General features: G+C 39.8%; 1 protein-coding gene and 1 long non-coding RNA gene across 2 annotated transcripts; both read left to right on the top strand.

The window, feature by feature from the left end:
- Positions 1-575: 575 nt before the first annotated feature.
- LOC135741069 (uncharacterized) lies at positions 576-12,357 on the top strand. The gene is made up of 3 exons (XM_065259712.2): positions 576-3,113; positions 11,407-11,501; positions 11,777-12,357. Exons 1-2 carry the CDS (start codon positions 576-578, stop codon positions 11,455-11,457), a joined length of 2,589 nt encoding a protein of 862 aa, XP_065115784.1. The 3' UTR covers positions 11,458-11,501; positions 11,777-12,357.
- A 1,101-nt stretch (positions 12,358-13,458) lies between these two features.
- On the top strand, positions 13,459-14,515 carry LOC141281607 (uncharacterized). Its single transcript, XR_012335959.1, has 2 exons — positions 13,459-14,051; positions 14,257-14,515. It is a non-coding gene; the product is annotated as an uncharacterized lncRNA (long non-coding RNA).
- Positions 14,516-21,512: the final 6,997 nt, after the last annotated feature.

Genomic DNA, 21,512 nt, shown 5'->3' on the forward strand with positions numbered 1-21,512 from the left:
TTCCTCCAACGACTACCACAGTTGCTCCAACAACCACAACTGTTGCTTCAACGAATACAACAGTTCCTCCAACAACTACCACAGTTGCTCCAACAACCACAACTGTTGCTTCAACGAATACAACAGTTCCTCCAACAACTACCACAGTTGCTCTAATGACGACATCTGTGGCTGCAACAACAACTACTGCTGCTCCAACAACCACAACTGCTGCTCCAACGACCACAACACTTCTTCCAACGACTACCACAGTTGCTCCAACAACCACAACTGTTGCTCCAACGACCACAACAGTTCCTCCAACAACTACCACAGTTGCTCCAACCACCAAAACTGTTGCTCCAAACACAACAACTGCTGCTTCAACAACCACAACTGCTGCTCCAACGACCACAACTGTTGGTCCAACAACCACCACAGTTCTTCCAACAACATCCACAGTTGCTCCAACAACCACAACTGTTGCTCCAACCACAACAACTGCTGCTCCAACAACAACAACTGCTGCTCCAACAACCACAACTGCTGCTCCAACAACCACAACTGCTGCTCCAACGACCACTACTGTTCTTCCAATGACTACCACAGTTGCTCTAACAAACACAACTGTTTCTCCAACGACCACAACAGTTCCTCCAACAACTACCACAGTTGCTCCAACAACCACAACTGTTGCTCCAACGACTACACCTGTTGCTCCAACAACTACCACAATTGGTCCATCGACCACATCTGCGGCTCAAATAACCACGACTTTTGCTCCAACCACGACAACTGTAGCTCCAACCACAACAACTGTAGCTCCAACCATGACAACTGTAGCTCAAACAACCACAACTGTTGCTCCAGCGACCACAACAGTTCCTCCAACAACTACCACAGTTGCTCCAACAACCACAACTGTTTCTCCAACCACAACAACTGCTGCTCCAACCACCACAACTGCTGCTTCAACAACCACAACTGTTGCTCCAACGACCACAACTGTTGCTCCAACAACCACAACAGTTCTTCCAACGACTACCACAGTTGCTCCAACAACCACAACTGTTGCTCCAACGACTACAACAGTTCCTCCAACAACTACCACAGTTGCTCCAACGACGACAACTGCGGCTCAAACAACCACAACTGTTGCTCCAACCATGACAACTGTAGCTCCAACAACAACAACTGCTGCTCCAACAACCACAACTGCTGCTCCAACAACCACAACTGCTGCTCCAACGACCACTACTGTTCTTCCAATGACTACCACAGTTGCTCCAACAACCACAACTGTTGCTCCATCCACGACAACTGTAGCTCCAACAACAACAACTGCTGCTCCAACAACCACAACTGCTGCTCCAACAACCACAACTGCTGCTCCAACGACCACTACTGTTCTTCCAACGACTACCACAGTTGCTCTAACAACCACAACTGTTTCTCCAACGACCACAACAGTTCCTCCAACAACTACCACAGTTGCTCCAACAACCACAACTGTTGCTTCAACGACCACAACAGTTCTTCCAACAACTACCACAGTTGCTCCAACAACCACAACTGTTGCTCCAACGACTACAACTGTTGCTCCAACGACTACAACTGTTGCTCCAACAACTACCACAGTTGGTCCAACGACCACAACTGTGGCTCAAATAACCACAACTGTTGCTCCAACCATGACAACTGTAGCTCCAACAACAACAACTGCTGCTCCAACAACCACAACTGCTGCTCCAACAACCACAACTGCTGCTCCAACGACCACTACTGTTCTTTCAACGACTACCACAGTTGCTCCAACAACCACAACTGTTGCTCCATCCACGACAATTGTAGCTCCAACAACAACAACAACTGCTTCTCCAACAACCACAACTGCTGCTCCAACAACCACAACTGCTGCTCCAACGACCACTACTGTTCTTCCAACGACTACCACAGTTGCTCCAACAAACACAACTGTTTCTCCAACGACCACAACAGTTCCTCCAACAACTACCACAGTTGCTCCAACAACCACAACTGTTGCTTCAACGACCACAACAGTTCTTCCAACAACTACCACAGTTGCTCCAACAACCACAACTGTTGCTCCAACGACTACAACTGTTGCTCCAACAACTACCACAGTTGGTCCAACGACCACAACTGTTGCTCCAACCAACACAACAGTTGCTCCAACCAACACAACAGTTGTTCCAATAACCACAATAGTTGCTCCAACAACCACAACAGTTCCTCCAACAACTACCACAGTTGCTCCAACAACAAAAGCAACAGTTGCTCCAACCACCACAACTGTTGGTCCAACAACCACAACAGTTCCTCCAACAACTACCACAGTTCCTCCAACAACCAGAACAGTTGCTCTGACTTCCACAACAGTTGCTCCCACAACCACAACTGTTGGTCCAACAACCACAACAGTTGCTCCAACAACAACAGCTGCTCAAACCACCACTTCTGTTGCTCCAACTACCTCAACAGTTGCTCTGGCAGCAACAGTTGCTCCAATCATCACAACACATGTTCCAACAACAACAACTATTGCTCCAACAACCACAACAGTTGCTCCAACAACAACTGTTGCTCCACTAACAACAACAACAATTGCTCCAACCATTACAATAGTTGATCCATCCACCCAAACAGTTCATCCAACAACCACAAGTGTTGAATCAACCACAAAAACAGTTTATTTTAACACCACAAAAGTTGCTCGAACAACTAAAACTGATGCTCCTGCAACCACAACTGTTGCTCCAACAACCAACATAGTTGCTCCAACCCCTACAACTATTGCTCCAACCATCAAAGTTTCCCAAACATCTACAACTGATGTTCCAACCATGGCAAATATTTCTCGAACCACAGTGTCTCCACTAACAATTGTTACAAATACTACTTCAAGAACTACTCTATCAAAAGTTACACATAAACCAACTCCACCAAAAATTATTCCATCAACAAAAACAATTACTCCACAAATATCTTTCACACCAACTACAAACATAAGTAATCCACAATCTCAAACAACAATTGCTCATGCAACTCTCAGGATGAAGCTTTTTAATAACCTAAGCAACCTTAAAATACCAGAATACAAGAATATTCAAACGGTAAGATCCATTTTTTTATTAGTTTTTTTCTTTAACAATATGCCTTTCTCTTTTAATGTTTGTCACTTAAGTAGATGTTGTATGTTGTGTTGGTGTTTTACCATGAAGGGCATCCTACAGTCAGCCACCACTGTTGATGATTATTCATTTTAGATTGGTTTAAAACTGTCATGTCTAATTTTGTGTAAGATGTAAGCACATTACATTTATAAAATATGTGGATCAAATGAATAATTTGAGGAAATATGGAATCTGTCTTAGAGATGAATATCCTAACTCTATACTCTATCCCCGCCAGCAATTTTTTTTTAGTTTCCAACCAGCAGCAACATTTTTTATGACTTACACAAAAGTTGTAAAAAGTCTTATAAAAATATTTTTAAATATACAAACATACAATATATTAAATGAAAGAACAGACCCTCTCCTTAAAAAAAACATCTTATCTTCATATGTTCTCTTGTTATTTCCTCTCAAATAGGGGTAGGTTCCTTCCAAAAACAAAAGCTGACATAATTGCATTTTCTGAAGGAATTTTGTTAGAGATTAGATTCAGAACAATGATCAAAACATACAAAGCGTTTTTACTGTTTTTTGAATTCAGGGATGTTTAAGTGTTTTCTAAGGCAGGTAAGAGCACAACCTAGTGGCTTTAATGGTTACAGCTTTAATGGTAACAGCTTTAACAGGTAACTCTTTGGTATAAAAACATAATTTGTTGACCATGAAAACACCTTGGTTACGTATGTAATCCTTGTTTCCTGAAACATATAAACTGACATTTTGGGAAAGCTCTTTATGAAGTCTCTGAGTAGTCAAATGAACTTGACAGAGATGCAGAGCGGGCTCTGCTAAGGCAAAACGTGGGCTGGCAGTATTCACCCCACGAAAAATACACACATAGGAACCCTGGGTAGGGGACGCTATATGGACGTCTAGGACGCCTGAATACATCTGTTGAAAGGCTGACAGCTGATGCACTGCAACATCGGTCGCCAAGGCAGTGGAGTACCAAAATTTTTGTAAAGCATTTATGGCACTAAATTAGCTCCATAATGGCACTTTTGTGCTTACATGTGAGCAAACACGAGAGGAAACTGGCTTGACATGACCAATATAGAATCTAGTAAATATGTTCGGTGTCACCCAGCCAGCAGCTTCGCAGATGTCTGTAAGCGAGGAACCCCAAGCTAATACCCAACAGATGCTAAAAATAAGACACTGATCAGGCATTCTCAGGGGTTTTCTCGTTGAGAAGAACACCACTTGTCAAACAGGTTCCATTTCAGCGTATAAGTGTGTTTCGGCACATGCGCAGCAGCAATAGTGTTAGATCCTGCTTGCAGTAAATCACTTAAAACCTCCTTAGTGCCATATTGTGCCCCCTCCCTGAGAAAGAAGGTTCATCCTCAGGGAATCTGCCAGAGGGCTGTCGCAAGGAGCATGAGTTATGGGAACCAGTTCCTGGTGGTCCAGTGAAGGGCAATCAGTAAAATGCTCTCTTCATCCTCCCTGACTTTAGGAGGTAAGGGGTGATGTTGAAAAGGTTGAGTGTGAGAAGACAACGGGGTTCTCCACGACCTAGTCAGTTCATCATGAAGAAAGGTGCTGGAGGTGAGGGTTAATATTCCTGAGCATGTCCAAACTACCAATCATTGAGGCGGGACGGGTTGGGTGAGGGAGGTTACATCCATGCCAAGCCCCAACCCCCAAGCAAGCAGGGCTGACATCTTGGGGTCGAACACAGATTCTGCAACCATACCCGATGGAGGGAGTGGATACAAGGTGGATCCAAGTTGGTCCTTAAAAATAGATGCCCCCCTGCGGTGCAGCGACTGACCCAGAGTTTACTTCGGGAGGACAGACAGATGCCGGGGGGCATCGTAGAACAGGTGCCCACCATCGCCATCGGCACCTCTGCTGGCGGTGGATGGGGGTGTTGAACCGGTTCAACACTGTAATGCAGAGATCTTATTTCCGGACCTTTGCAGATACAATCTTAGTGGAACTTGGCAACAGAAGGGGAGGTGATGTAGGGCTGAATTGATTCATCGAGTTACTCGAGTAACTTGATTACAAAAATTCCTCGAGGCAAAAATTCTGCCTCGAAGCCTCGTTAAATTCCTTTGATGTGCACTATACACACACATTTTGAATTTATTTGGTGTGATGGCGGAGAGTAAAGATGTCCATAAAGATGGCAGAGAATGTCTAAAGTTTGGGATCATTGCATTCTTATTACATTACATTCAGCATCTGAACCCAAAAACATCCACTGCTGTTTCACCAAGCATCGCTATAACAATGTTACGTAGCCTAAGCCTATACATTGTATATCCCATACTGAATTTGTAGCGATGTTGTGATTTGGTTTGACTAGATATGATGTTTAGCTTTGATGTTTTTAAGTAGTGAACATCTTCATGTTCCATTGCAAGAGAGTATAACCTAAAAAAAGAACCTTTTCACACACACACACACACACACACACACACACACACACACACACACACACACACACACACACACACACACACACACACACACGCATGCACCCACATCTCTCTCACACGCTAGTCAGACCAATCGTGGCAATGCATATGCTTAAACTTTTATGTAGTCACGCAACAATAATTTCATCACGCATTCACTGTATACACCGTGATGTCGTGACACGTTTTTTCGAACGGGTGCTTCACCTAAAAAGTATAACATAACACTGTATTCAGCCCCAAATTTTTCTAAAATAATATGTGAGTAACATGTCTGTACATGTTTGTATTTTTAAGTAAATTATGTTTATGCATGGTTAGTAAAAATAAAGAAAATAAAGGTTGCTAAAATAAGGCCAAGGAACACATACAAAAAAATTGTCACCAACAAAAAAAGTTCTGGATCTTGTAGAGATCTCCCTCCGCTCACTACACTTGACCTGAAAAAAACTACACTTATTGCCCGGAAGACCTAACGTTTTATCGAATCATGTGACCACAATGATTCCGGGAAAATTTGATACCAGAACAGAGCAAAATTTATAATACCATTACATTCCTACTAAATTCAGATAAACTGTACACAATACATTCAGAACTCAGATTTACATCTGCAGTGCTTAGTTATATAAAAAGCTGTTTTTAGATGCCCATCAACTGATTGTTTATATGTTCTTTTTTGACAATGTTTTAATGCGCATGTTTCTGTAAGAGCGTATGAACTTTAAAAACACATCGCATATGGCATTGTCCATGTGTGCGAGAACTCGCGTCTCTTCATATGTAAACCTGCTCGTAAAAAATTTTGTTGCGTGTAAAGCGCAATGTATCGAATCATATTACAGCACACACTTAAAATATCCTGTGCAGCCTTACTGGAAGTTGCCATGACGGATACATAATAGTGAATTAATGTTACTGTGTCTAAACTACATGGCATGTGTCCTCATTTGTAAACAAGGCTTTATCAATCCGAAGTGTGCAGGTTGCAGTGCTGATGGCACATGCAGGCTGAACTGCACAAGCCATAAGCAAATTACATGATGGCAAATATATAAATGAGGATAAATGACTTACTTCAGAAATATTATTGTCCTCCAGTCGTCTTCCATTGTTCTTCTGAAGTACGTTAAATATGAATGCTTCTTTACTCTTCCTCATTGTCCAGAAATAACTGAAGATCTTCCTTACATGTGTGTATAATGTCTATCATTCAAACACGCAGTTAAGTCTTTGAATCTGATAATACTTAATGCTTTACTTGTTACTGTTTGAACTGTTCGCCTAGTCATTATCAAATGAATAGCTGTTACCGCATGTGGGCATGACCCTCATTAGAAATGATGAGATCAGCCAGGAAACCGGTACTCTCTTTACTTCAATACAGATTAAACAGGCAATATTTGTTTTCAAATATAATTCGTATGTTTAAAGTAGAGATTTTAGGCTTTCTTTGGATATGTGCATCATGTTTATGTAACAAGTATTCGCAGAATGAATTTTAATTGATTTTGTAACGTGTTTTGAGAGACAGAAAGATTTGAGACGGGTCTAAAATTATCTAGCTTCGCCTTGTCAATGTGTTGCTTTTTTATTAGAGGCTTGATAACTGCCAGCTTATAAACTGCATATTCTAGAAAACATGCCAAACTAGCGATGAGTTAATATTGAGCAGAGGTTATGACACAACAGGAAAACCTCTTTCTGTACTTTATTGGGAAAAGAATATGGGGAAATTATGACAATTAAAATGATTTTATTAGTTTTATTAGCTATTCCAATCTTGTGATGGTCTTGAAATATTTGAAACTGTTCATATGGCATTCTGTTATTTAGTATACTAATTGACACATTGGTGGCTGGTTGCATAATTACGATGGTTCCCCTAATGATCTCGATTTTAATAGAAAATAATTTCATAAAATCATTCCAACTGTGCTGTGCTATAATATAATATAATATAATATAATATAATATAATATAATATAATATAATATAATATAATATAATGTAATATAATATAATATAATATAATATCTTATTCTCTTGAGGTTTTGTTTCTTGTCAGTTTTGCAGGTGTATTGAAAAGGAATCTAGGATTATTATGATTTTCATCATTAAGTTTACTAAGATATGAATACCTGGAGGCTCTTACAGCCTGTCTGTTGTGATGAATACTCTCTCTTCATGCTGTAATGCTGTGTTTCACAATTAAATTTTTATGTTTTTCAGCACATAACTTAAGTAATACTATAAGTACACCTCAGGGAACACACTAAAATATAAAAAATACATGTCATTACCCCTTTACCTTCAAGCATTTTGTTTGACAAGTTTATCAGTGTATAACTATCAAGATTAAAACTGTCTGGAGACAAGACCCCTTATTTCATTTTTTTAATTGTTGTGACTCAAATAACCTAAACAAATCAAAACAGAAAACGATAAGGTTACTGACATAACACTGGTTCCCTGAAATAACGGGAACGAGCATTGCATCATTAGCTGACGCTCTGGGGGAAAACTCCTGTTTACTCCGCGTTTGAAGCCTATTGGTTAACGTCTGTAAAAATGACAGACAAATGGCGTTTGAGCTCGTGAAAGGGGGGGGGGGGGGTTACGCCTTTTATAAGACCAGGTCGAATGCAGTAACTCACATTATTCGACTGAAGCGCGCAGTCAAATAACTCTCGCTGCGTGACGTTTTAAGCATGGCCAGCTATGCAATGCTCGTTCACGTTATTTCAGGGAACCAGGGTTACGTGAGTAACCTTACTGTTCCCTTTCAATACGGTTTACTTCGCATTGCGTCAGTAGCTGACGGTATGGGGAACGTATCCCCTCACGCCGTGCATAAAATGGACTGAAGTGCGTACAGGAGAGACGCTGAACAGGGCACCATCTGACTTCCAATATACGGCAGAGCGGTTTGTGTAAATTCTCAAAGTTTTTGAAAGGGCAGAGTGGGTTCGATGGCCGTTTGCCATCCGCCGAGGGGAGGTAAAGCGGGGAGACCACCAGAACTCTAAAGCGGCGTAGACAAAACTTTAGGAATGTATCTTGCTCTCGGTCTCGCTCTGCTATTGTTAGGACCAAACTCTAGACACGAGGGGTCAATTGAAAGTGCATTTAATTCGCCCACCCCTTTAACCAACGCCAACGCAAGGAGGAGGGTGGGTTTAAACGAGAGAGCTCACAAGTCTGCCTGTTTGAGAGGCTCGAAGGGAGGACTGCGTAGCGCTTTCAGCACCGTGGATAGATCCCATGATGCAACAATGCGCGATCGGGGGGGGGTTGAGTCTGCAAGCGCCTCTGTGCACGACAATTTCCCTCTCTGACTGGGCTAAGACAAGCCAATCGTTGAGGTAATTCAATATGTAATGCCGTGCTTTCTCAGCGGAGCGTGAGCAGCATCCACACATTTGGTAAACGTGCATGGTGCCAGAGATAATCCGAAGGGCAGCACTTTGTATTGGTATGCTATCCTGTCAAATGCGAATCTCAGGAGCAGTCTGTGGGGAGGGGCTATTGGGATATGAAAATAAGTGTCTTTCAGATCCACTGATATAAACCAGTTGCCTGGCTGAATGAATGCCATTATTTGTTTGGTCGTTTAAATTTTGAAAGGTGTCTGACGAGAGGGCGGTTCAAAATGCATAGGTCTAATATCGGTCTGCCCAGCATAATGGGGATGGATTGCCAAATGTGAAGTTTTACAGCGAGCATCGATGTGATTATGGACGGTGAGCTGTGTGTGTGCATAGAGGAGGAAATTTGCTTTTGTTTTTAAAATTTGTTTTTGTGAAAAGGTAAAAAAAATTCGCTGTGGCAGTGGGGGTGTGTCCAACGCACGAGGGGACTGAAACACGTAGAACTTTCGAGGGTGGGCCAGCCGAAGCGGGACCTAAGCCTCGTTTCCTCCTCAGTTTCACGTCAGGGAGGAGGCAGCGGCGGTGGGTCCAGCGTGATCCTGGGACCACAGCATCGTGGGGGGCAGTGCTTCGCATAGAACGCTGATGTCTAACCTCGGGCTTAGCTCTTTGTTGCTGGGGTTGCGTCAGAGGCGTTGGTTTTGGGCGCTGAGCCTGCAGCGGTTTTGACGGCCGGTCTCAGACGCAGAGGTAGGTCGCTTGAGCAGAAAATTCTGCATGGCTTGGGACGATTTCTGAACATCTGTGAAGCGCTGGGTGAAACCCTCCACGGCGGCGCCGAAATGCCCTGATGGTGAAATGGGCAAATTGAGGAGAGCCACACGATCCGTGTCTTTGTTCTCCGTCAGGTTCAGCCACCGATGTCTCTAGTGGCACAAAAGGCCAGGTCAGTCGCACTGCGCAGATCTTGGAAGGATGCCCGGTCTGGGCCATCCTCATTTGTGTCATGGAGGAGTTTTGCTCGATAGACCTGCAGCAGCGCCATCATATTGAGAGCGAATGCGGTGTGTCCATCAGTGGCGTAAGATTTGGACGCCAGTGATGACAGAGGATGGCAGAGGTGGGCAGCTACAGACTCCTCGTGCGGCGGCAGTTTTGAATTGCCACATTCATCTGCACTGTCCACCACCGATAGGACTTGGGAGACAGAACTTTGCTCTCTGGTGGAGTGAGGGGCATGCCAGAATTTCATGAGCTCCTGGTGGACCTCGGGTAAGAACGGCATCTTTCGTTGGCGAGCTGTCTGCCGATGCCCCAGCTGTAGGAACCACTCATCAAGCCATCTGTGCTATGGTTCTGACAGCGGCGATCACTGAAGCCCATGCTTCGCTGTTGCTTTTGAGAGGATATAGAGTCATGCTGGGAGCGTTTTTTTCGCTGGGCTCCTCAGGTGTGTGAGCATCTTTGTCTGAAGCCGCCCAATCCTCCTACTCATCGCAGGATGACATCATATCCCCCGCGTCACTCGCTCCAAAAGAAACCATGGCGCTGGCGCTCAGCAGGGGGCGCTGTTCCTCCTGGACAAAAGTGTCGGTTTGACTGGAGGGAGAAAGGGGAGAAAATTCGCAATGGGCGCAGCCCACCTCGTCGAGTGCCGCCTCAATGTAGGCAGGACCCAGGCAGGAGACGCACACATCATGGGGATCTTTCATGGGCAAAGGAGCTTGGCACAAGTCACAATGCCGAAGCAACATTATCTTAACACGCTTCTGGAAATTTGCTCTTGAATGAAAATTCGCTCTTTTGTGCTCAACCGGAAAGTTTCAGGGGAAGAAACTAGGCATTGATTCCGCTGCAGGGCTTATTGGTCGATGGCGAGTAAGGCTTCTTCTTCGGAGCAGCGAGAGGATCGCGTTGAAGAAGAATAAAGTTGAGTTCCTGCATTCGACCTGGACTTATAAAGGGCAGAAACCTTTCACAGGCTCAAACGCCATTTGTCTGTAATTTTTAAAAACTTACCAATAGGCTTCAATCGCTGAGAAAACAGGAGTCCCCCCCCCCCCCCCCCATAGCACAGCTACTGACGCAATGCGAGGTGAACCGTATTGAAAGGGAACAATAAATAATGTGTTCACCGTTTTATAAATCAGTTTTTTTAACACATGTTATTCAAACAGTATTAAAAGTTCCTATATATTCTGAGGTCTGCTTTTCATTTCAGTTTTTTTTAAATGAATGTTAATAACATGTTTGTGCAATTATATTTTTCTACAAATAAAAAAGTTCAAACACTCAGATATGTGCCTTTAGAAAGTTTAATTAGAAAAAAATTCAGTTAAGTGATATGTTGTTAAAAGTAAGTAATCTTTTTATTCTAGAGTTAAATGGAAATAACTTTGTATAAATGCTTATAAAAACTTTTTATTGCAGTTTGTCATGAAGATTGAAAGACTTTTCAATGTAACCATCAAGCTACTGTGAAGAAACCCACTTGATTGACATCTCAGGCAGCTATTTTCATTCATGCAAGTACAGCTCCTGTAACTAAAGGCAGAATATAATCTTAATTCAAAGATAGGCTTACTTTGAAAAATCTGAAGCTGCTTTATTAAAGTAATTTTACATAAATTGTAAATTTATTAAAACATATAGGCCTATCTTTAACTCCCAAACATATTTCTGATGAGTGTTCTGATCTTGACTTAATTATTACGTTGTTATCATATTATATCTTAAAATAACACAATTACCTAATATATTAGTCCTAATCTATCCAACCAATCCTATTTTTTCTCTACAGGGTCGAGGGATGATTGGAGCCTATCATGAGAATCTGAGGGCCTAGGCGGATATGCAACCTAGATAGATTGACAGCTCAGACTGTCACAATGCTCTTAACCCTAATCCTAAAATTACTTTTTACACAAAAATCCTAAAACTTAACATAACCTTACCAAACACCCAATACTATGTATTATTATGTAGTACTATGTATTTTAAAGGTGGCTAATTCATGTTAATTTGTTAGTTTTATGAAATACTTTGTACTTATCTAATTTAATTTACACTAATATGAATTCTCATGAGATTAGGATGAAAAAACCTTAGATGTTTATTACTCTACTAAGAAGAGATTATTATTTAATGTAAAATAGTTTTGTGTGCTGTTGCAGATTTAAATATCAGTGGAATATTTCAAAATTTTTCACCTTTATTTATTTTGAATCAATGTAAACATATGTAAACATATAACGTATACTTTAACATCAATACTATTTGCATTTTTGCACTGTAGGTCTGATAAGGAAGTTTGTGTATATTTAGAATTAAAATTTTAAGAGACTGTATGCTGTATAAGTTTTTTTTTAAACTTGATGTGATTGTTTACCTCTGAATATAATGTTGAACAATGTTGAAGTGAATAAAATGTTTATTAACCAAAATGATAATAAGGAAACTTTATATTACATCTTTATATATTTGTATGTTAAAAATATTTAGGAACAAATTTCCTCCTCCACCTTTACTTCAGGTCATAAAACTATATTATTACTTTTGACTTAAACCATACATAAATGTCCTGGTTAAAATCTTAACAGCTGTGGTTTTTAAACAAAGTTCAATATCACCATAAACTGCCTTTGAGACTTCATAATTTCTAAAAATCTAAGATTTTGCAAATCTTAGATTCATATTTGTTATATTAAGATGACTTTAGTCTATTAAAATGCATGTTGGTCAAGCTCAAGCACTTTTTATGAATTAGCTGCAAACAGACAATTAAAACGGAAAATATGTCAACCCTGTCATGAACAAATGCAAAGCAGAATAAATACATTGCCATTAAATAGTAATTATATTATGTAGATTTGCAGAAAGATAATGTCACTTTTTCAACAACACATCTGAGTTAAATCCCTGATGTTAAATTAACATACAATATGGAAACTACCAGAAGGGTGTTAAAGTAACACTGAAGTAGTGGTATCTAGGATATACACCCCCACTAGAGTGACCACCTGCTCATAAGCCCAAGGGGGGACAAGCGGTATGTTTCTGAAGTACAATGTGGGACACTGTCTGGCGCAGCGGTGCCCCCACCCCATGGGCAGACTCACTGATAGTGGTTTACCCATTTCTAGCACATACCACCTTACATGGTATATTAATCAACCTCAATTCTACCAGAAAGACTCAGAAGGTAATGTAATATTTGATAGCATTTATTTAACAATTTGTAAGCAAAAGGATGCAGCTATGATATAGTTCTTTGGCGTAGAACCCCTGTCGGTAACACTTTATTTTACGACCCGCAAAGTACCGCGTAATTAAACCGAATTTACAGCGTACCTATTTGTAACAACAGGGTAGGTAACCTGTAGGTATAAGGGAATAATATTTTAAGTTTGGGGTAATAAGGGGGTAAGAATATGAAGAATTATAAATTATTTATAGGCTACTCTAAGTATTTTATAACAACAGGGTACCTATTGTAATATTACGTGGTATGTATGACTTAGTCAAGTCTATGGGGAAATTATGTTTTATTTATTTTTTATTGTGAATTTTTCATATTGACTACTGAATGTTGTATACAGTCAATGTCTACGAGCCACATCGGCAAATAAATATAACAGCATATCACTTTTATTTTAGTAGCCTATATTACTTGCTTTTAATAACAAAAGTCAAGCTGATTTAATGTGGTTATCTTTTTTTTAAGGTAAGTACAATAAAAATAGCAACTTATTCCCTATTTACCAGGAAACTCCTACATTTGCGGACATATTTGAAGTGGTGCTTTGCAATTTATTTACTGTAAACACAAGTATTTTAGCCAAATATAATTTATGCAATGGCAAACCAGAATGAAACAACAGCAGATATCAGCTCCCGCTAAAGCAAAAGACGACTACATGCGTAGACTACTGCGCAGGTGTAGAGCGCGCGGTCGTCTGCAGGAGGTTTGCTGGAACGCGATCCTGAGGTGAAATTTCTTTAAGAGGTTTTAAAAACGTTCTACACTGTGGAGTACAGCTGCGAGTGATGTTAGCAGGTTCCGCATGCTGGATAAGGTGACTGGTTTTGTTAATACATGACTCACGCATTTCAAACAATGTTTTTCAAGAAAGTTGCTAGCTAACGGTAGCAGGTTAGCTAGCACATAAGTAAGCCTAAAATTTATAAACGTAACTGGCTTAGAAAACTCTGTTTCTGTCAAGGCACAGTGAAGAAACATTTACTGAAGGCTTTCATTTATGTTTTTTATATGTAATGCAGAACAGCATTTGTGAGACGACATCAACTCATCATCCGAGTGGACAAGAACACCAACAGAGGAAGCCAAGCCGCAAAAACAATGAAAAATTGTCATGACTTTTTATTTTAAATAAAAGTTATGTGATAATAAACATTAAGTGTTGGCTTAATTATAGTGTTTTAAAGATGTTTTGAAATAAGTTGTTTTAAAATAAAAATAACAATATTCTGTATGTTTATGGTATTTACCCTATAACATTTATTAACAAGAGGTGAACAAAGCACCACTTTAGTTTACAGCCCGCAAATATGAGAGTTACCTGGTACATACACAGAACAAGCGGGGAATAAGCCCCACTTCAATTTACAGCCCGCAAATATAAGAGTTACCTGGTACATACACAGAACAATCGGGGAATAAGCCCCACTTCAATTTACAGCCCGCAAATATAAGAGTTACCTGGTACATACACAGAACAATCGGGGAATAAGCCCCACTTCAATTTACAGCCCGCAAATATAAGAGTTACCTGGTACATACACAGAACAATCGGGGAATAAGCCCCACTTCAATTTACAGCCCGCAAATATAAGAGTTACCTGGTAACTCCTGTATACATATACAGATCAAAGAGGTACAAGTTGCTATTATCTTTATTGTGTGTTATATTTTATTTGCCGACGTGGCTTGTAGACATCAACTGTAGGCTATACAAAACACTTCATCAGGTAAGTAGCAAATATGAAAAAAAAAACCATTACACATAGACCATATTACCCATAGACGTAAGTCATACATACCACGTAATATTACAATAGGTACCCTGTAGTTATGAAATACTTAGAGAATAAGTTTCCATATATTCTTACCCCCTTATTACCCCAAACTTAAAATATTATTCCCTTATAACTACAAGTACGTACTGTAGAGGTACTCTGTTGTTACAAATAGGTACGCTGTAAATTCGGTTTAATTACGCGGTACTTTGCGGGTCGTAAAATAAAGTGTTACCCCCCTGTCCATTACTCAGCCGGAGGGTTGTAGCTTTTCACTGTTCCTGCCTGAGATGAAGGCAGGGGCAGAGCCTACTCCCCGATGTATGGATAGGGCCAACCTAGTGGTGGGGAGGATGGAGGTGAACATCAGCGTCAGCATCTGCACATGCAAAATAGGTTGAGTAGGGAACTTATATACTCCAAGAGTCGAGTGATGATTGGCTAGATCAAAATGTAATGAATGATGTGGAATTTAGTCTTCCTAGAACTTACGCTATAACTTTCATTTCTACCAGAAAGACTCAGGAGGTAATGTAATATTTGATAGCATTTATTTAACAGTTTGTTAGCAAAAGGATGCAGCTATGATATAGTTCTTTGGCGTAGAACCCCTGTCCATTACTCAGCCGGAGGGTTTTAGCTTTTCACTGTTCCTGCCTGAGATGAAGGCAGGGGCAGAGCCTACTCCCCGATGTATGGATAGGGCCAACCTAGTGGTGGGGAGGATGGAGGTGAACATCAGCGTCAGCATCTGCACATGCAAAAGAGGTTGAGTAGGGAACTTATATACTCCAAGAGTCGAGTGATGATTGGCTAGATCAAAATGTAATGAATGATGTGGAATTTAGTCTTCCTAGAACTTACGCTATAACTTTCATTTCTACCAGAAAGACTCAGGAGGTAATGTAATATTTGATAGCATTTATTTAACAGTTTGTTAGCAAAAGGATGCAGCTATGATACAGTTCTTTTTGCGTAGAACCACTGTCCATTAGCCGGAGCTTTTCACTGTTCCTGCCTGAGACGAAGGCAGGGGCGGAGCCTACCCCAAAAGGATGACGAAGAAATTATATATCTTTACATAACATTCTTACATAACCTGCAGTTGCAACAAAAATGTGCATAGAGAAGTGAAGAGCTTTAAGAGAAACAGGCTTTTGAATACACTAGTAATGCTCCCGGCTTTGACTTCGTTGCACCTGTTGGACTTTAAGGCGTCCATTTGCATGTTCATAATTTAGAGGAAAGGCAAAAGATACAAATATCTAAGTTCAAATATTTATTGATCAGATATGAAAAAGTTTAACAGCGCTGGGTCCTCTCAAGTAGCGAACAACCAGCTCAGGAAGTAACATGCTTATTTATAAAATATGTGACGTCGATCTTTCTTCAGAAAATCTCCACCCACAAAGGCTGTTCCCCTCGTCCATCTGACTCCATCACCACACCCAATTTTAGCCTGTAGGCAAAGATGGACACACATAGACAAAGAAAAACAAACTGTTCTCCTCTCATCCCTGGGAGCCCTGCAGTTCCTCTCCAGTACTCCTCCACTTTGAATAGCATGTTATAATGCTTTCTTAAAAACAAATCATTAATAAAACATTCATTTATAAAAAACATAAGCTGTAAGATGAAAGTGATTATTATGTAAAACATATTTCAATATCATGACATCATTTCATTATTTGTAAAATTGGTTATATGAATAAGGCACACATTAACTTCTTTAGATAGATAAACACATATTAAATCTTTTACTGCAATACTACTTCTAAGCAAACACTTTAATCATTATTAAAAACCATCTGTTAGGAAAGAAAACACACACACACACACATACACACACACACACAAACACACACACACACACACACACACATACATACACATAGGAAATTCTGTTTCTTCAAGGTTGAGCTGCCCTGCCCCCATTAAGTTATTCTGTATGCAACCTTCATTTCATTGGTTAATACACATTTATCAAAGACAACATCTTATATTTATTACATCAATTATTCAATGATTAATACTGATTAAGTAAGAAATACATTGCACATTTTATCCTGTGAACATTAAAGCATTACAGTAGTTAATGACATATTTGCCTGTTTGCTTTCCCCCTCAGGCCTCTCTCTTATCTTGATCTATACCAGGCGTAAATTCCTCAGCATATGCTCCTTGTAGCTTTTACACACATACAAAAGCTGGTTACTTTCCACTCACACAGACATTTACTCACATATCTCAGCACAAAACGCATAATGGCACATATGGATTATAACATAACATACTGATTAATAAAACAACATAAAAATCCCACAATTCCCTCTCTTGACCTCTGAAAGAGGTCACACATTTTCTTCTTCCTCCTCGTCCAGGTTAGGCCTAATAGGGGCATGCTATATGGGGGTGGACTATTCTCTTTTTTTCTCTATTGCAGACACTATCAGTCTGTTACACAGGGATCTCCATTGTTTATGCCAAATATTATGGTGATTATAATTGCAGTTATAACTCCTAGGGCCCACAGAACCTTCCAATTTCCATATAGCTTCATCTCTGTGGAAAAAATACACTTATGCCTATTGGCTAATACTCAAATAACAATCGTAAATTCAAAAAGGAAAAGAAAAATGAAATATGAAATTAATACTGTAGAATTGTATAAGAAACTTAAGAAATTCAAAGATCAAAATTCAAAGGTCAATATGGTATGTAGTTATTTCCAGCACTTTGTGGAAATCCAATTTATCTAAGCCACACCCCAGCCGGGGAGTGGATACACTTGTTATGTTTTCTTTCTCACACCACTCTCTCATACATCTGAGGCTGTAGGTAAAATTCTCATATGTTGGTAAATCAGTACAATTTTGTTTTATTATTAAATGAAAAATCAATCTGCCGTCGTCCTCATGGGTAACTGCACATTCACCTGTGTGTTTGTTCTGTCTTACAACCTTTTGTGTACCGTACTTCGCTTTGAATTGTACGGATATACCTGCTCCATAGGCACAATCTGCACTCACACAGTGTGCTAGGGGTTCTGTTGCTGGGCTAGAAAAAATGTCACCTTTTTTATGCACAATTTTACAGAGTGTTTGTTGACTTTGTTGTTGGTGTTGTGTGAGTGTTACCACTGATGTGTTACCACTTCCTGTTTGTCCTCTCTGTATTCCAGCTGATTCACTTTCACTTTCAACACTTTCCCTCTCTTGGACCTGAGTCCTCAGGTCCACACCTGTGTCTGTTAGAAACCCAATCATCATTTTTAACAGCTGGGTCGTTCTCACAATTTCGTTGTGTGGTAGCCTGTCAGGAAAAATGTTCAATCATAGCAGTTAGTTTGTAGAAATAAACAGCATTAGTTAGTGGCAGGATTGGATCCTACACCAAGGCATTCCTCGGACCCGGAAACTGACGACCTGTAAGCAATTCAAATGGTGTCAAACCAGTGATCCTTTTAACAGAAAAGTGAATAGACATTAATGCAATTGGTAATGCGTCAAGCCATGTTATTTTTGTCTGTGCACATAGTTTGTCAAGTCAAGTTTTAATGTCAAAGTCAGGTTCACTATTTCAACTTTGCTCTAACATTGGGGTGATAAGCAGCCCCGAAACTATATGTCAATTCCATTGCGTGTTTGTCAGTTTGTCAGATCTAACTTTGTCTTGGGAAACCATGGTTGGGGATATAAGTGGTTTATTAGGCAGTTGACAACAGCCACTTCATTAGGTACCTTCACAGCCTGTAGTATGTGTCAGGCTTTGCTAGCATTTACTATAGGCCGGCCTTTCCTGGTTTCAAACCCACCTATCTGCCATATGGCAGTTCCATATATACTGCACCAATCACATATGCAGATTCACTATAAACAATCACCCTCTCTTCACCAGTGTAGTGCAAGGCTTTGATTACAGCTGTCATTTCAGCTCTCTGTGCTGACCGTTTACCTTTCAATCTACCACTCAGTCGTGTTACAAAATCACCCACAACTTGCTCAACCACAGCAAAGCCTGCCTTGAATTTGTCATCTGCTGCTCTGAAACAACAACCATCTGTAAACATTGTGATTAATGGTGGGGTAGTTGTCAGTGGTACCGCGAACAAACCATCTCTCAATTTATTTGCTTTTTCAGTCAATGGTATAACAATTATAATTAATTACAATAAGAATAATTTGTATATCAGTCAATGGTATACAATCCTGCGGCTCACCCTCAGTGATTAGATCTGCCATGTGAACACCTTCATGCACATATATGATGTCTGGGGCTGGCGATTTCCTTAAATACAAAGTTGGTCACAATAATCAGTTATTTTCTATACTCACAGCTTTTCTTGTTTACCTTTTATAGTGTTCTATGGTGTTCTTTTTTTCTTTTTCAATTTATTTCTTATATCTATTTTAATTTCCTTTCTGCCATAGCTGTTCTATGCCATATATATTTGCTTTTTAGCCTAATACCATCAGTGGAATTCTGACTTCCTCTGTAGATACCAAATTTAATTATGCATTTCTTCCTGTCAGATTAATAGGAGTCTGATTTGATTTCAGAACAGGTAGTCACACCTAACAACAAAGTTCTTGATCAGCCTTTAAATGTGTCTAGCTGATTTTCTCATAAAGATTGTCTGTGTCCCTATAGTAACAAGGTCTTTACTAAACATTGAACGGCTGTTTACTCTTTCCCCTTTTTCACTCAAAGGCTCGTATGAAGATGAAAAAGTTCAGTGTCCAGTGAAATATTGTCCAGTTTCTCTTGCCTCCAAGAACATTATTGTCTTTGTTAGTCTCTTTCTGGATTCCACTCAGTCTTTTTGGTGTTTCATCCTTGTAAATGTCTCTGACCATATGCAGTGCCCCCTTCACTGCTTGAGTTCAATTATAGTTCCATTCAAATAGAATGTGTTCTCAGTCCAGTTTATGAGTTACTCCTCTCTTTGCTGCTCCAACACTTTGATATCACACACAGTTTTTCATTGTCTGTTACTTGCCAGCTTTTTAGTCACTTTCTTGAATGTCAAAGGATGAGAGCTTTCAGCCTTTCAAGGTTTAACTTAACCCATTGCAAAATATTGCCTTTCAATTTAAAATAAAATTTATCTTGTGACCACCTTCCATCATCAGATGAAGACTCCTCTTCATTTTGTTAAATCTTTTTGTCCTTCATACAATTTATCTGTGTCATTCACCTTTTAACAACTTTCTGTCCTTGTTTAATTGTTCATCTTTATTTCCACCTTTAATAACTTGGTCTCTACTCTTTTCTGTAATTTGTTGTTTTTTCTTTCAAAGCTTCGCTTCTGTCTTTCTGCTAGGTTTTGCTTAATCCCATTTATGGTTTTAACAGACTCATTATATCACAGACACACTACATTTTCACACAAATAAAATCTACATCTACATTTAATTCACCGCTATTGATTTGAAAAACAGGCTGTTGCATTGTGGCTTTGGATTTCTCATAAGGAGGAGGTGTGTGCAAGGAGGGGTAGATCGATTTCACTGGGGGTGGAACTGGAGGAGGAGCCGTAGGTGTCACACTTGAGTCTGGCTGACTGTTTCCTTGTTTAACTTCCTTTTGCTTTGCAGCTGCACCACTGAAAACTTCCCCTTTTCTATTTGATTTAATAGCCTGCATGGCACCAGCAACCAGAGCTAATCTCGTCTGAATTCTCAACTCTTTCTCTAAGCTTGTCACATTTGGTCCTTTACCAAACCACTTTTTCCTTCTGCTTTTACAATCTTAATTTTGTTTACCAGTCTATGTTCCATGGCAAAAATAATAGGCGTGAGAGGAACTCTCTTTTTCTCCTCTGCCTCCCAACAGATTTCTTCTCTCAACGTGTTCCACGCTAATGCAACCTCTTTTTGTCTTTTCTTTATATACAAAATCATTTGGATCTGTGCGGACCATCCTAAGCCTCACAATCTTTTGCGATTACACATACACTGGTGGACACTCATACTCATTACATTCTTTCTGAAATTTAGCCATTTTCACACAATTTACAAGCATTCAGAATTTCAAAAAACCACAAAACGTCACTCTAATCTAGCAAAAGAATATATACACCAGTAGTTTTCAGGGGTTTCACCCGCGCGACTACTGACCCGTCTTTTTAGCGAAAGTTGAAAGCGATTAAATAATATCCGGATTAAAATTAGAATTTACGGAATTTGCATCCGAGGGACTTTAACCCACTTGGTACTTTATAATGTCTAATACATTAATGGACTCCAACCACAATTTACCTTTACGGGACTTTAACCCGAGGGCCTCAAACCCAAACTTATTACTTTATAATGTCTAATACATTAAGGGCCTCAAACCCAATTTTAATAAATCTCTTAATATCTATAAAAATAAAAGTTTTTCACTCTGATCAATTTACAAAAATGTAAATTTGTAATTCAGTTCGGATCTCCTTATCAACACAATTAATTTGGTATATCCAAATAGCAGAATTTGATATAACAGGTTTCTGCTTACCT

This window comes from Paramisgurnus dabryanus, chromosome 24 (assembly GCF_030506205.2).
Source record: "Paramisgurnus dabryanus chromosome 24, PD_genome_1.1, whole genome shotgun sequence".
Taxonomy (NCBI): Eukaryota; Metazoa; Chordata; class Actinopteri; order Cypriniformes; family Cobitidae; genus Paramisgurnus; species Paramisgurnus dabryanus.

What these genes read in the sequence shown, in the direction of transcription:
- LOC135741069 (XM_065259712.2), top strand. Translation starts at nt 576, where the DNA reads ATGACTACCACAGTTGCTCTAACAAACACAACTGTTTCTCCAACGACC. An exon ending in AATACAAGAATATTCAAACG is followed by an intron (nt 3,114 to 11,406) that starts GTAAGATCCATT and finishes TTTTTATTGCAG; the next exon opens with TTTGTCATGAAGATTGAAAG.